This window comes from Morone saxatilis, unplaced genomic scaffold, assembly GCF_004916995.1.
Source record: "Morone saxatilis isolate NCDOM2014 unplaced genomic scaffold, NCSU_SB_2.0 Contig0, whole genome shotgun sequence".
Classification (NCBI taxonomy): Eukaryota; Metazoa; Chordata; class Actinopteri; family Moronidae; genus Morone; species Morone saxatilis.
In genome coordinates this window covers 9,378,695-9,395,397 of record NW_023339650.1, presented here as the reverse complement: position 1 = coordinate 9,395,397, position 16,703 = coordinate 9,378,695, and the positions used below count along the sequence as shown (strand labels likewise).

Genomic DNA, 16,703 nt, shown 5'->3' with positions numbered 1-16,703 from the left:
GAGAGAGAAAGAGAGGGAGAGGGAGAGAGAGAGAGAGGGAGGGAGGGATACCTTAAAATATGTCATTCGGCCCACTGTTTACAATAAAATAGTCCAAACTACATGACACACAGAGGGACAACTTACTTGCACGCTGCTTTTTATTCCTTGGGGTCCAGACTTGGGTACAGTTCAAGCAGCAAAATCGTGACTTCTGATGTCTACATGTTCGCTTCTAGTATAGTGACAGAGATGGGCTGCCAAGATGACTCATGATGACGTCCAGTGTTTACAAATTTACCAGCTGGCCATGTGTTCATTTGAAATGTCAGCAACTCTGCACACATTGCAGATGCATTCCGGTGTATTGGCGCTTGTAACAGGGGTTTGTTTGTAGCAATTTGTTGCAGAGTTTGGACTGTTGAATAGGTCTGACAGCTAAACTCTCACATGAGTCAGAACTTAGTCAAATGTTAAGTCTGTTTGACCCAGAAGTTTTGTCTTTGTTGGTTTAAAGTTGCAGAAACAAACCTTAAGCAGTATTAGTAGAGATGTGACTTGGGATTTTTATCATTAGAGATTCAAATTGTTCCAAATCTCATACTTTTTAATATTTTGCATGAAGGTTGCGTCATTTTGTCCGAGCCCCAGCCTGTCAAGCTTCGTGACTGTGTAGAAAACATGGTATCAGTTTGCTTAAGATTAAGCACGTTTTGAAACTAGTGAGAGAATTGGATAGGAAATGTATTTTTAATGGAATTTGACACTCTCAATATCAAATGTACCCCATCAATCATCAAATACCTAATGCTTTTATCCCTCAGGGTCTGTCCAGAATGACAGTTTTGAAGCTTCAGCTATTACTAAACATTGAAAGCTGTGCTGAGGTGTGGAATCTTTTGGATATCAGACCCCTAATAAGAAACAATGCAGGGCATCGTATTATGTATCGTTTATGTCAAGTGTCATGCTTTGCAGAGACACATATTTTTATAATGGTTGGAAGGGCTCACAGGCAACCTTAAGCTTAAAAGCCACATCTATCTCCTCTAGTGAATTGATGGTAACAGATAAGCTGCACTGTTCTAGTTAACAATAGAAAGGGTTTTCATTCAGATAAGCAACAGAGCTCTGTCATTTCATGCCTTACCTTGTCCTGATCTGCCACTGAACCGCTGAAATTAAGGAACCAACAGACATTTGAATAATTTACATACCAGAACACTGGCATTTATTTAATCAATGAAAGTTAATAATTTGTATATAAAGAAAATGTAAAATGTTGTAAGCCTAATTAAGATCAGTAGTGCTTCACCGAGTCAGAATTTCACACTGTATACTAATACTACAGAATACATACTATAAACTAATGTTGAAAGAATATTTTAGAAGAGAAGTTGTAATATTGTATTGCAGTGCACATAAAATGAATACATAGGTAAGTACGTATGCGTCATTTCAAACGTTAAAAAACGATATTTTGATGCTCCAGCGCTGTCGCTGTTTGATGCTCTTTTTTCTGACTGTCATCTTTCAAAAACGTTTTACATGTTGCATTGTAGGACAAAAGTATTCATCAACAGCACAGTCAAAACATGTTTTTAGCATAAAGGATGGCATTTTAAGGTCTCTTTAATTTTGTAATTTTTCTTATGTGAATGTGCTTGTATATTGATTGCACCTGAGGTTTGGGTGTACCTAGATTACCTAGTGTAGTGGCTGTACACTCTCAATAACAAGCACAATCTCTTCACATTTGTTGACAAATGTATAATTAATAAAATCATGTCTCCTGTGTGCTTGAGTGCTCCTCTGAATCTTAAAATAACAATAAAGCATTCACACACTGTGGCATTGGGTAGCATTTCAAAAATAAAAATAAGTAAATTGGATCAACTAGCCATAATTTATTAAAATAAAACAGGTTGGCAGTATGTGCAGAATGTCTTCACCAAACACGGCTTGATGTTTTGTTTCTCTGGTCACCAGTGTCTTCACTTGAACTCAGTAACCTTTGGATGTGTTGTTCTCAGAAATCTGGATTATAGCTGTTTATTTCATTGGATTATGGGCTCCGGTCAGATCAGAGATAATCTGAAAATGTGTAGAGGTAGGCTATTTAGGGTAGTGCAGCTGCATGTAGGGTAGCAACGCCTGTACTGCAACTTCAAGTCTGAGTCACGTAAGGATCATTGAAATCAGGTTATAACTCAGTGAAAGAAAGTGGGTTTAAAATTGCACTTGTGTCTTGTAAACCATACTGGTTGCTAACAGAGTGTCAAAATATTAAGAATTGACAGAACTTTGTAGAAAGTATGAAAGTAAAGCGATATCAACCAAGTCCTCTGTAGCATTGTGGCCCTGTTCATGCAGCGCCCACACAGCAGCAACTTGTGTCATTGTGAGTATTTTCATATCTCTGACAACTTTCTTCAACCTGTTTCATAGCAATGTGTGAAGGCGATCAAGTAAAGATTGTGGGCTGTTTGAATGCGATCTCTCTTTATGTGGTACAACAAGGTTGTGTTACGTGTGTTGCTGACACACCTAACAAAGAATTATCATTGATAACTATGTGTGTTGACATTAACAATACCAATGATTCTGCCATTGTTTCTGGGGCTTAAAACATGTTGTAGCACCGGCAAACCCTGTCAGCTGTCAGTAGCGTGATATAAAGACAACAGTAGTGTAGGATTGGGTGATTGGACACTTTTTTTTAAAACTGATTTTTTGTGTGCTATTTTTGTCCTTTTATGTGCTAATTTAGTGATCTTCCTCTGAAGGATGAGATCCGCTCAGTGACAGATGGCTACTGCGCCACAGAATGAGTGAGAGGATAAACAGCTGTAGAGCCAGTGTATTTTCACATCTAACTGCTGTTAATTAAGGGTTTATTTCGACTACTGGGAAATACAATTACAAGGTGATTCACAGAGGCTCCAAACAAGTCTCCAACTCTGGGGAAGATGAGGACACAGGACAGGAGAGGAGAGCCATGAAGTGGGTAGAGGAGCTGAGGGGGTCGGGGCCAGCACATAGAGCCAGAATGGATGAGACACCAGAGTTGGTAATTGTTGGAATAGTGGAAAGACTAAAAATTGTTTCTGTTGAGTATGTTTTAAGATCAGATCTAAATAGGGTCTTCGTTCGGTACAAGAGAGAAACTTGAATTCAGGAGCTGTACGGTTGTATTTTTTTCTGTTTAATGAGGAAAATAGTTGCTTTTTTTTACCTTCCTTTCTTGACATTTGGTGAGTTTATTTTCTTCATTAACACTTTTAGAGCTTGTCGCACGTAGTGAACTTGCCGCTTTTCTCCCAGCTGAAACCACTGGGACGGTGATTATGGGGTGTCTGGGGGCACTTGCGCAGCACACACGCACATGAATATAACGGAAATTGGCAAATGTTGGACTGACGGTTGCTGGTTGGAAAATTTGAACACATGGCTCAACCCTACAGTAGTGTGTTCAGCAGTATGTCAAAACACTGTTCTGCATTCAGACCAGTTAATTCAGATACAAGTTTGCCTTTTGGCACAATAGTTGGAAGTGGAGATATTTGTAAAGATGTTATCAAGTGTATTCTGTAGTATAAAATGTAGTCTTTTGTTTTGGTTGTTGTGACTTACTTTAATGCCCCTGTGTCTCTCTTCAGCCTGCTATGGCATCGTGCAGGTGCCCACTGGTCCTTGGTTCTGCAGAAAGTGTGAATCTCAGGAGAGAGCAGCCCGCGTGGTGAGTCACACAATCCATCTATCCATTCATCAGTTATGAGTGAACTCTTGGAATAACGCCTATCTCTCTGCGATCATTTGTAAAGAAAATAGTGCCAGGTTAGGTCTTGTATCATGTGTCTTTTCAAATAGCTTGGAACAAACGGACAAAAAGTTAAAATAACACAAAGTATTTTTGAAGACATTGTAATGTTTCATCACCACGGGTAGTCCATATCTTCCACTGTTGGTGGTCCTGTTCAGTGTCGGTTATTAACATTCGAGGGAGGACTAACACATAATGTTGAGGAGAAGTGCTAATGAGAAAACATCTTTGTGTCGGTTCTGAATGCGAGTTGTCCAGTGTTTCCAATTATTGGCGTTATTATGTGAGGAAACCCAAAGCAATGGAGAGGGGTCATTATTTAGGACCGCCTGTAATTCCCAATGTTTGTGTGCAGCCTACACAGCAGGGCTGGATGATAACAGAACAAACTAACTAACTTTGGTTCAGCATCATTTAAAATGGACAGCTTGGTGAAAGAAAATCAAACTTTCTAAAATGCCCTCACATGTGGAAATACATTGCACCCACACTAGAATTTTGGGTTTATTTAAAAGAACAGTTTATTATTTAATATCGAAAAAGATAAAATCATGTCATGCGATTACAGTGGTAGATAATGAACACTAAATATTGGCATATTGCCCAGCCTTACTGTTTGGCTTAGTAGATATATATGTGGTGAACTGCAGTGTAACAGTTCAGATGTTCAGGAAGCTGACGGCTTTAAAGAGGCTTTCTCTGGCTTTTTTAAACCAAGAAACCTAAGACGGAGTTGTATTGTACTAAATTACACTAGTTATCACAGAACACTGGTATTGTTGTCATTCATCAGACTTTAAAACGTGCTTGCTATCGTTTCATCTTACATCCCTATACAGCTTGGTATGAGCTGTAGTATTAAAGGCATTTTAAGTACAGAAATTATATTAGACTGCACAGACTGCCTGCTATTGCCACTTTTTTTCACCACAGCCTCCACCGGCAGGATTTTCTGTGGCATGAGCCATCTCCTGCTGTCCTTTGACCTTAGCCTGCCTGTCAGCCCTGTATTCTGTACCAGTTACCATCATATTTCACCAAATGGTTTTTAATCCTGATTGGAAAGCTTTAAAAAAAGATGATCATAAATGCTGTTTGAGTGAGGCCAAAGACAATTTGTGTGTGGCATACTATGGCCTGCAAACATCGACCTATATACTGCAGTCTGCATCATAACAGCACATGAAAATGATACTGTCCAGGCAGGAATGTGGACATGAAAAGTCTTAATTCACTTCATTCCCAAATGCTGCAGGACCGTTACTCACCCACCCACCCACACACCTCATGTGAATCATGTCACTTAGGACTTAACTGAATTGAGTTAAAGAGCTACCGTACTTTGGACGTTGTTGTTGTTGTTTTTTGTGAAACTGGTATGGCTTGCTGAGTTTAAACTTTATCTGACCTCGGCAAACCTCTAAGGACAAGATTTACTCCTGTAGTTGTTGATACAAGCGCTGGGAATGATCTGCCGACTTGCTGTATTCATGTGGCAGCACAGGGCAAAGTTTCTTTAGCAGACATTTAGCAGGATAACTAAGTGTTCCTCCAACCTCTTTACCAGATGAAATAAATAAGGTTTCTCTTTTACATGGTGTCTAAGAAATGAGTTTATGGCAGAAAGTCAACAATAAGATCACGTACATGTAAATGCTTTGAACATTGCAGAGCTGTTAAGTAGCGTCCAAGTGTACAAAATCTTTACATTAAAGCTGATGAGTAAAGTATTAGTATTAGTAACAGCCAGACATCATTCTCCTTGAAGGAATCTGTGTACAAACAACTTTTCATTCTAGACAAATACAAAATATGGGTGATAAAATGTACTTAAAAGTGTTGGCAGTTCCATGAGTTACATTGTCTGCAAAGTTAGCCGGTAACTGGTAATATTTTGCTTTCATGAAAATGAAAAATAAATGTAATAAAGTAAAGTTTTCAACATCCTGCAAATTGTTACTTTAATGAAAGAGGGATAGATAATGACCAATGATCCTTGTTTTTCAATCTCAGTTGGTAGAGATGAGTAAGGGTGCTCCGATCAGGGATTTCGATTTTTATTATTTACTATTCTTAACGACATTGTTTATTAAATATCATTATTAAATTATGATTTGACAACTGTGTATTTATTTATTGACAGGCAACATGTTCAATATGACACAACTTGCCACCTGTTCCTGGTTATTGGGAGCAGCTTAGAGCTTAATGGTGACAGTGGAACTGTGGAGGTCCTATTTCCATTTCTATAGGTCATTTTGCCATTTAAATTCTACTTACTTATATCACCTTATTTTAGTTTTTTTTTATCGTTTACTCACAAAATACTTTGCACTTGCGTTTTCCCTTTCCCCTCGTACACACCGGCTGCTCTGCCTCTTTCTACTTCTCTCTCCATCTATCATACAGGCTGTATGTGTCTGCTCTGTTACTTTCAGCAGTGACTTGTATAAAGTCTCCCAAGAAACACAACTCACGCTTTGAATGTTTTCACCCGGGATTTTGTTCTCACAGCAGCATTAACGAGGAGGTTTGTTAATGATGTCGCATATCGAAAACTTGAAACGTGTGGTGCTTTAGCCTGCCTTCCGGTTGCCCTTGTTAAACAGTCCAACCAGTCTCTCTCTCTCGTCTTTATATTTCTCTCTTCCATCTACTCCTCTTCTTGTTTCTCTCTCCTCTCTCTTTTTCTCTCTCTCTCTCTCTCTACTCCTCTCTCTCTCTCTCTCGCTCATCTCTCGGCTTTTGCTGCAAAACTAAAACAAGTGCCCTGACCATTTAATACGCTACCAGCGGTGTTGTTGAAGGGCTGAGCCGGCATGGGCGATGCTTTATTTTAAGGGTGCTCTTGATTGAGTCGGGAGCCGATGTACAAGATCATGTTTGGAAGCCATCGCAATCGGGGCAGCACCCTTAAAATAAAACATCCACGCCTACGAACTAAGAATTGAGTAGGTCTGGAAGTTTTCATAATATGAACACCTGTACACGCTTGTTTTCGTGGTTGTTGCAGATCACACACACATGTCTTGGTGAGTGTGAACCATGTAGTGAGGCCTTTAAGATGAGCAACACCGGCCTTGGATTTTGGTGAGTGTAAGCGAAGCCTGTTTGCAATTGGTCAGGGTTGGTGAGAGCCAGCGCAAAATAAGCTTGGCGCGCGCTCGGTAGCTGGGACACACACAGCAACACACACACACAGCGACACACACAGCCACACACACGTTTGAAGAAAGAAGACAACCGTAAGCGTGGAGATGAATAGGTCTTGCGCTCGGGACGTTTGCTGCCTTTCTCCGTCTTAATCTCATCGGTGCTGGGCATATTTCGTCGATACTTGCTGTGTTTACCGTCACCTAGGATGAGGCGAGTCGGTTTTGTCTGATCTTTGTGTGTTCTTCTTTTTATTCCCTCTCTGTGAGTGCTGATTTTGTCTCCCACAATATATATATTGTATTGTATGTCTCTTCGTATAATATGTATATGTATATGTGTACTTATGTTATGCGGAGTGTTGAGGATTCGCGGTCCTCTCCAGCTCTCACACGAGTGAGCATTCACACCAGCATGTCATGTCTGTTCATTTATCGCATTCGTGCGAATCTTTGTGTGTGTGTTGGTTATGTTCATATGTATTGTAATGTATCTCTGTCTATAGTTATGGGTTGTGTTTTTGTATGATTGTGTCTTGTTGCTGTGTGCTGCCCTCTCTTGTACCTGTTCTTTGCCATTCTCGATGTTTTTTGTGTGTGTGTGTGTTTATGAGGGGGCGGGACAGGATGGGTATAGTGCATGGCCTGTGAGGAGTCTCCTCTCTGAGTTCATTGGGAGGTCAGCTTGGTGGAGACTGTAAATATTCTGTGTGTGTGTGTGTTTGAGTCAGTCAGAGAGAGAGGCACAGCTGTGGGATTGTGTCCAGGCCTGCAGGGAGGCATCAGGACAACACTAACACACACCGTTTTACTACTTTCTCTTTTATTTTACCCTTCCCATGACCCCTCTCTCCCTCTCTTTTTCCTCCCATTTTTCTCTCACCATCTCTTTACCCTACCATGCACTTCTGTGCTCTTGTCAGTTCCTCTTCACTTGTTGATCTGTGTGGTAGTTGCTGTTATTTCAGGTGGGGCAGTAATAAAGCAGAGCAAAGGTATTAGTCTGAAATAGGTATTTGATCCAGCAACATATAGCAGGCCGAGAAGAAAGAAAAGACAGAGTTGTTTGTCCTGGCCTCTTTTTTTTTTTTTGTCTTTTTAGTTGTAGATAGCCTGTAAATGTCGGTGCTCTCATTTTATCAAGAAGTTAAAGATGATAACATGCAAAGTTAAAAGACTTTATACAATTAAAGGTTTCAGACATATCTGTCACATTCATAAATCTAAGGAGTTTTGGTGTAAAATCATTTGTTGTCTTCCTGCTAGGACTATTAGAACTGTGGCAGCAGTATGAAACATTTTAAATTAGAGCTTGATTCTGTCACTCATGAGGACATTGCTGATTGTACTGATGTGGTTTTACTGTTCATTTGACCCGCCACTGTAAGTGCAACAAGAACTTAAGTTAGTCTTGTTCTTTACCTGGTGTTGTCTCATGGTTTTACAGTGGTTTACCACAGAAGGCTATAAAGCCATTATCATGAACTGACAGCCATTTGCCTCTTTTTTTGTTTTTGTTTTATTTGATATCATAACATACTTCAGATTTGCATCAACAAAAATGAAGGTCGTTCTCTCAGCACATTGGACTTGATACCTTCTTGGAGAAAGGGAGGTTCGTAAAGAGATCCTTTGTTGGGGTAAAATGCTTAGTTTGAGGAGGAAGGCTGTGCCGCTTTTATAGTCCTGTTTTATAGGCGTCTTCCAGATTCTTGGAGGGACTTCAAAACAACAACATGCCCCCATTTCACACCCGCTGCCTCCCCTCCATCCCGCCCTCTGCCGTCCTCCCCCTGCCCCGCTCACCAGGTCAAAGGCAGGTCAGGGGTTCAACTGTAAGTTTAAGCCTGTTTTTGTTTCCGCTATGGGGAAAAACAGACACCTCCAGTGTGGCAGGAGACTCCCACCTCTATCTGACCTCCTGTTGACCTCCTTCTGCTCCTCCTCAGCTCGTCGTCAATTCTACTGCCACTCCACCATGCCCCACTGTCATTCCACCGCCCCCAGTTTTTCTTCACTGACAGGCAGCTGTGTGTGTGTTAGGGCTCAATAAATGGCTACTTAGATAGATTAACTACCAGTTTGCAAATTAAAATATTTACGAGTCCAGACCACATTTAGGTTGTGTTTGAGCCAAAGAAATATTATCCACTGCTGGTGTTTGGTCTTTTTCAGTTCCGCTTTACATTGATGACTAACCAAAAGTTAAGTTTCATGGACTGACAAGGAACACATTCAAAGAACTTCTGCCTTTCACTGCGTCTGAAGGCTTTATTTTATCTTCACTAAGGGTCACAAAGAGCTCGTAAGGAAATTCCTGGACATGAACATTTGTCAAAACTACCAGACGTTGTTTAGACTGTGCACATGAAGTCAGAGGAGATGATCTATCATGTAATGCAACATGATGGGTGAGAAGGAGGACCATCATTGGCTGTCTGGGTTTGTTTGATCCACACCAGAGTCCAAGGAGTTACAACTCTAAAGAATGTGCAGTAAAATTCAAATTTCCAATGCAGTTTTGCCATTGGTAAAAGTTGCAACCAACAAATCAAATGAGTTGATAACAATTATAAATTCTGAACAGTTTTATTACTGTTCAAGACATTAGCAGATGGTTTATAAATCTTTATGCACATCACAACATTTTGCTGTCATGTGTGCAGTGGCTGATGGTGGTTTTCTGTCTGTCTTTGCAGGCTGGGCCCATGTAGTTTGTGCCCTTTACATACCCGAGGTAGAATTCGCCAACGTGTCAACTATGGAGCCTATAGTACTCCAGTCTGTGCCACATGAGCGCTACAACAAGGTAAGAAAATCGATCAATGCATTTAGACATGCAACAAAATCCCATGTATAATGTAATTATAAGGAACTGAATCTGTTTTTGAATAAAATGGTTCTCTTAACTGTGTGTGTGTAGACGTGTTATATCTGTGAGGACCAGGGCAGAGAAAGTAAAGCAGCTACTGGAGCCTGTATGACCTGCAACAAACATGGCTGCAGGCAGGCCTTCCATGTCACATGGTGAGACCCATTCACATCACATTAATCTCACAAAGACAAAGAAGGAGATTGTTTTTTCACTCAGACTCAAGTAAAAGACTTACAATTTGTATACTGTTAACCTTTGAGATACTGTGGAAATGTTCATGCATCTCAGTGGTTCAAGCGCTTAGGATAACCTTTTTCACATGTTAATACTGCCAACAAGACATTTCATATTAGTTCCCTGTGAATGCTTGTGTTGCTGTAGTTTGAGAGTTGAGATTTAAAAACTGTAATGACTAAACAGCCTGCTTCAGAGGGGCAAACCTGGATTTTTATGCCACTTCTTTTTTTGCATCCTTGTGTGCATCATATTTCATGTTCAGCTCTTGTTGATACGATGACTCTTATTGTGCTACAGTGTTACACACACATTTTGAAAAGATGTTTTTTTGCATTCATTTGATGTCCTTTTCACGACTCTCTGCCGCAGTGCCCAGTTTGCGGGGTTGTTATGTGAGGAACAAGGGTCGGACGCAGACAATGTCAAGTACTGTGGATATTGCAAATACCACCACAGCAAATTGGTAAGTGTCCTCTTATATTTGTGTTGTATTCCACAGATAGCCTGTCTTTTGATACTCTAAACCATAACTTTACACATCACTAGACAGTATGTCATTCTTCTCAGCTGAAATATTGATTTGTAGCCTTATCCTATTTCTGCACATATGAGGACAAATAATGTGTTTTTTGTATTTTGATTTGATATTAAGTTTCCAGTGATCAATCATACACTGCATCAGTTAACTCGGGAGCAAGCTTGTGTTCTTGTAAACCTACAATTTGACATGTGTCCACAGTAAATGAAAAGTCTCGCTCTCTAGCTTGTATTACACTCATGCATACACTGTCTCTCCCCAAGAACGGAGCATTTAAATATGAAACCCCTCTGACTGTTGTGCATAACCCCTTGCAGCAGCCACTCAGTTTGTTGCATGTGACTATACGTATATACATCTTAGTATCTTGAAGAATTCTGTACCTATTACCAATTTGTATGAGGATTTATTAGTGTTTTTTGTTCCACTAACTTAAAGCATGGGTGACTAGATATAATACACATATTGTTTTACCTGTACACAGTGAAAAAATACCTTAAATCCTGTGAATGACTTCACTTTCCTTCCCCGTCCTTCACCTCAATAGTACTCTCCTCTTTCCTCCACCTCTCCATCTTTTTTCCAACCTTTCCTCCGTTGACGGTTTCCTGCTCGTCCTCTCTCTCTCCTTCAGTCAGCTTCCGGTCTCTGTTGGCCTCTGCCCCCCTTTCCCTCCATCAATCTTTCTCTCCTATATGTTTCCTCTTTCACTGGACCAATAAATCCATCCCCCCACTGCTTGTCTCTCTTCCACCTGTGCTTTACCCTCCATCTACCTCTTTTCATCTACTATTATTCGTACTCCCTTCCTGATCCCTCTAATCTCTCTAACAGTGGCCCATCGTCCCCTCTACTCTCTTGTGTATTGGTACTAAGCCCAGAGTGGGCACAGCGGGTTGGGTTTGCAGGTGCTGGATGGGGTCCTTTTTGAGCCTGGTTTTTACTGTACGATCAAACAAGGCTAATCAGGCTTAATTGTTATTTATGTATTTTAAATTCTTTGGGAAATCAAATTTATTTTCTAGGTTTCCAAATGACCTGTCCTGTCACTTAGCTTTCATTATTTGGTGACGAGTTTTAGCAGTGGCTTTTGTGCTGCATTGTTTAAATTGGACACAAGGTTTTAAAAAAGAAAAAGTTGCAGTGTCAGTTTATTAGTGTTTGAGGAGCATTTTCTACTTTTTCTCTAGACAGTATAGAATAAAAAGTAGAGAGATGAGTATTATTGAAAAGAGCATTACGGTTAACCTAAAGAAGACATTTACAATTGGCAATCACTCCTAAGTGAACACATTACTGGTAACTTACATTACTACATTCTTGTCCTCTATCACTGTGATCTACCTAATCTTTTGTAGTCTGTTAGCCTTGCTCTGCCTATGCAGCCAGCATAATGCAAACCTGATAGGTGCATAGCTAGCCATTGTCAAGCAGAATTCAGTCAGATAAGAGAAGAATGAAAAGGATAGGCATATCAAAACACACATCCAACAACTGGATATGCAGAAGAAATGTGTTTTCAGCACACACATTCCCTGAAAGATGTCCTGCTGTGTTCCAGATTTTGTTCCACTTCTCTCAATAGTTAACAACGTATCACAAGGTGTACACATGTGTGCATGTACACACTCTGCATCAACTGGGGGAGGGACACAAATATGAAAAACAGGAACGTGACTTGATTATTATGATTTCTGGAACAGTGGTAGGATGGAAACACAAAACAGGCTTTGTAATGCACACACACACAGAGATGACATTTTGCAATGTTAACAAACGCTGATGGAAAGACCCATGCTGTTATATTGATCGCGTATGAATGGCTTTGGATGCTGGGGCATAATGTCATTAAGCTAGGATTGTATGGATGACAGGAATGTACGAGATGGAATCAATGACGAGGAAAGCAATGTTGTTAGCAGAGTGGGTTTTATAAAATACCACTTGACGGATGTTTACGGCATGTTAGCAACATATGGTATTTGACTGGACTCAGTCAGTAGCCAAATCTAATTTCAAACTTAGATTATCCTTGTTTAGTGTAGACTACAGTGAAATTTCTCCTTGGCTAGAGATTTCATCAACACTGTATGAATAATTTGTAAGTGCACTCGTTGACGCATCGGCTTTACTATTCCAATCATCTACACTGGGTGTTGCTGGCATATGGTTGCATTTGGTTTCAACCATATTCTGTGACTGTGATTGGCAAACCTTGTTGCATAACTTTCTATCACTGGCTCTTCCAAAGCGACTGGTTTTTAGCAGTAAAAACATGTTTACAGTGCAGTTAAGTTACATTCATTGAATGGAAAGTGTAACAAAGCTGAAAATCTATCCATGAAAGTTCATTCTTCTAGCTTTTTTGCAAGTTGAGACATAATGTTTTTCTTTCCTATGCTTGTCCTGTAAGGTTGAATGATAATCTAGTGTTTAACAAGAGGTTTTTATTGTTCTTCTGTCGGAGCAGTAAATTCTTAACTCTTTGGTACGTGTTAACTTGCAGTGTGTCAGCATGGAAATCCAGATTTAGACTTTTAAAGGGAGAAAATTGCCATGTGACTCAGACAATGAGCTCTATGTGAAGCCAGAAGAGGAGGATTTATCTCACAATGCACCAGGTTGAGTAAGGTTTACAAGAAATTCCTAAAGAAACAGTCTCTGGTCATAGATATGTACTTTTGAACAGAGACTGGACAAGACAACACAAGCCTTGATCTTTCCCTGGAGGTAATATGGCTGTAATTTGAGAATGTAGTTGTTTATCACCATGGTAACAAATACTATTAGCTGGCTTGGGCTGAGATCGATAACCAAGACTCCTCAAAACTGTGCCATGATGCCTCTTTAGAGCCTTGTTTTGGCAAAGAAGTTGCAAAACATTTAAACACAAGTAATGGTAGTGTGGGGTTTTACTGTTGCCCTCAATCCTAATTTTTTTATGTGTAGTATTCATGGTAGTTCTACACTTGATGAATGATACATGATTTTGTCTAATGGTTACATTTGGTTGAAAAAGTAATGGCCTTTTCTACAGTAGAGATATAATATATTTTTGTTTAAATAACCTACTCCATGCTTTTTTTTTTTTTTTTTTAACAATTTTTCTAACTAATGTTTGTGACAATGTTTTTTGCCTGTTTTTGAATTTTCCTTGAGTTCAGGCAGCCTTTTTTTTAGTTTAAGTTTTGTTTATTTATTTTTTAATATCATAGAATTCTTTTTTCTTTTTTTTTTTGGTCTCATTTTAGCCTTTTTTTCTTTGGACTTCATCCAGTAACTTGGAGTTCCTCTTTACCTTTTAGCGAAGGAGCAGGGGCCGTGGTAGTAGGTCTCAAAGCTTAAGTGACTCTTCCACTCAGTGTATGGATAGACCCCCAGACGAGGACAAGAAGGTAAGACAGCCCTCAGATCATACCCTCTCTATGCCTTCAACCGACAACTGTGACTCCACCAGAAACATATTGTTACATGCTCACACTGTGGAGGGACAGGCAAATGCGCAGTAAAACCATAGATCAATAACATTTTTCAGTACTCCATTACGAGCATTCATGGAGGCCGTCTTAGAATGTATTGGCAGGACATTATTTATGACAAGTGAGGTCTGTATTTTTGTTTAAATTGGCAAGGCCAATGGAAAAAGAGGTGTGTGCTTTTGATTTAACTTTTGAAAACTCATGTTATGTGATATTTTTAGGGTTCTCTATATTTGTATATGTTAATTACATGTTGACAATTAACCAGAACCCCAACAGATGTCTACATTGTCTACCTCCCTTTTAAGTCAGTTGATTTGAGAAAAATGTGATTTAAATGCTTTGAAATGGATGGTTGGCCTTGAAAATAATCTTTATTTAATATTTTATCAGGATTGAAAAATCTATACTATAGATACAATTGTTGATTTAAGTGTGGCGCAAAATGTGTACCACCTCAAAATACAGAAATTTGTCTTTCAGTTTTACTTAACAAGGCCTTCAGTATCGTAGAAGTCCTTTTAATTTGATGTCCAAGTAAGCACTGATCGTTTTTTTCACTGCTTCTATGACTGCAGCCCACCTACACCCACCAGTGATCACAGCCTCTAATGAATGCTACATTAGTGTGACTTAATCAGTCACAGCTGTTAGCCGAACATGTAATCACAGGCTGTGAAAAATCAGGATTTACAGGAGGTGTCGAGTCATCTGTTCCACTTTTTTTTACCGAGCCTTTGTCAAACCGAGGACTGGGCCTCAACTGCAGTTGATATAGGTAATCTCCAACTTTTGCAGGCCTATAATGGAGTATAGTAGGTAGACACTATACTAGATACTAAACCCACTAAAACCCATAATAATGTACCAACACAAACACATGACTGTCCCTTTACAGTTGAGCTGTTGAGAGAGAGTTTAGAGTTTTCTGTTCAGTTTCATTGATTCTCCCCACCAAACTCACCAATGTGCCCCGTTTGGACAGCACTTTGAAAATGCATCCATCCTCACTCCCTTCTTCAGTAGCGATTACTGGGAAGAGTTTACAGGACCCAGATATTGAAGTTGTTGTTGGCGTGTGAAGTCAGCTTTATCAAACAAACAAGATTGTTACAAAGTGCATTGCAGCAAACAAATGACGCTCATTAGATAAGAAAAGCAAGAACAAGTACTTAACATACTCGGATGTGTGTGTGTGTGTGTATGTGTGTGAAAATATTTTAGCCAAAGGTCTAGACCACCTCAGAAACAAGACAAGGGGAACAATTGTTGTTGTTTAACAAATGTGAATCACAGGCTGCATGGTAGCTTACCTAGTAGAGCACGCGCCCATGTAGGTCCTTACTGAAACGGCCTTGGTTCGATTCCAACCTGCAGCCCTTTGCTACATGCCCCCCCTCCCTGATTCCTGTCTTCACCGGCCCTATCAAATAAAGGCATAAAATGCCCCCAAAAATGGATCTTTCTCTGACAAAAATAAAATTGTGTTCAGTGACGCCTCAGTCAAGTTGTTTGCTGACAGTTCTGCTCAGTCATCCAAAATACTCTCCATCTGTCCCAGATATTTATGGTGTTCTACGTAATGCAGCTTCACAGTGAATACTAAGTGCGTTCATAAAACCAATTCAATTTGGGAACGGGATTCTTTAAATCTGCATTAGGAAAATATTGCCTGTATCAACAATATAACCCAACTGTAAAAACATCACATATAATTCTTACACTATAGGTAACTATGAAGACCACATACTCGATGTCTTCAAATTGCTGTTTTGCCCAACCAACAGAACCAAAGTCCAAAAATATTCACTCATAACCAAAGTAAAAAAAAGAAAATTCATCACAACCCTCACATTAAGAGGCTGCGACCAGCATGATCTGTATTTGTGCTCTGATACCGCATGATAACATAAAAATGTATAAATGAGTCTACCCAAAATAAATAAAGTCATGTAATTGTAGCGTATGTTATCCAATAAAGAAAGTATGGCCTTAGGTAATTTTTGATACTAAAAGTGTTTATTTTAAATGCTTCACAAGTCAACGCATGGCAGCTCGCAGAAGGAATGAGAGGGTGCAGACACCGAGGGGGCAGGCTGAGGAGACGGTAAGGGAAGACGGGGCGAACGAACCCGCCGGCAACACAGAGGAACAAAGTATAGGTAACAATAATCGCCTGGCCTGGCAGGAATTCCCCAAGTGCCAGTTTCCTGCAGGACTTTGGGGCTGACCAGCCATTGTGCTAGTGTATGGATGTGTGAGTTGTGTTCCTGCAGGCTGGTTTCTAAAGTGGCGCATGTGTGGGGGATCTTTTAGCTGTTACGGCTGTAGTTTGACTGGCAGGGTCTAACATTGAGGCTGTGTATCATCTCCAGCTTCCAAAGCACATAACAAATGCATTTGGTGGACTACGGACACACACACATACACCTGAGCCTACTGATCTTTACCCTGGAATTGGTGCGATAGAGCGCGGCGAGAGCGAGAGAAGGGGTACTCTAACTGATGCAAATAAGGCTGTGTATTAACAAAAAGCCAGGCAGGAGGGGCTAGGTAGATAGATAGTATGTGGACAAATACCAAGCAACATGCGATGCACACAGACAATCATCTGAAGCTC

At 40.0% G+C, this 16,703-nt stretch overlaps 1 protein-coding gene across 1 annotated transcript in view; it reads left to right on the top strand.

Moving 5' to 3' along the window:
* The window catches only part of mllt10 (MLLT10 histone lysine methyltransferase DOT1L cofactor), a 49,087-nt gene that overhangs the window by 768 nt on the left and 31,616 nt on the right, over nucleotides 1–16,703 (top strand). The window contains 6 exon segments of the mRNA XM_035656688.1: nucleotides 3,639–3,718; nucleotides 8,663–8,774; nucleotides 9,654–9,763; nucleotides 9,878–9,981; nucleotides 10,436–10,529; nucleotides 13,910–13,999. Coding sequence (XP_035512581.1) covers nucleotides 3,639–3,718; nucleotides 8,663–8,774; nucleotides 9,654–9,763; nucleotides 9,878–9,981; nucleotides 10,436–10,529; nucleotides 13,910–13,999 — 590 coding nt within the window.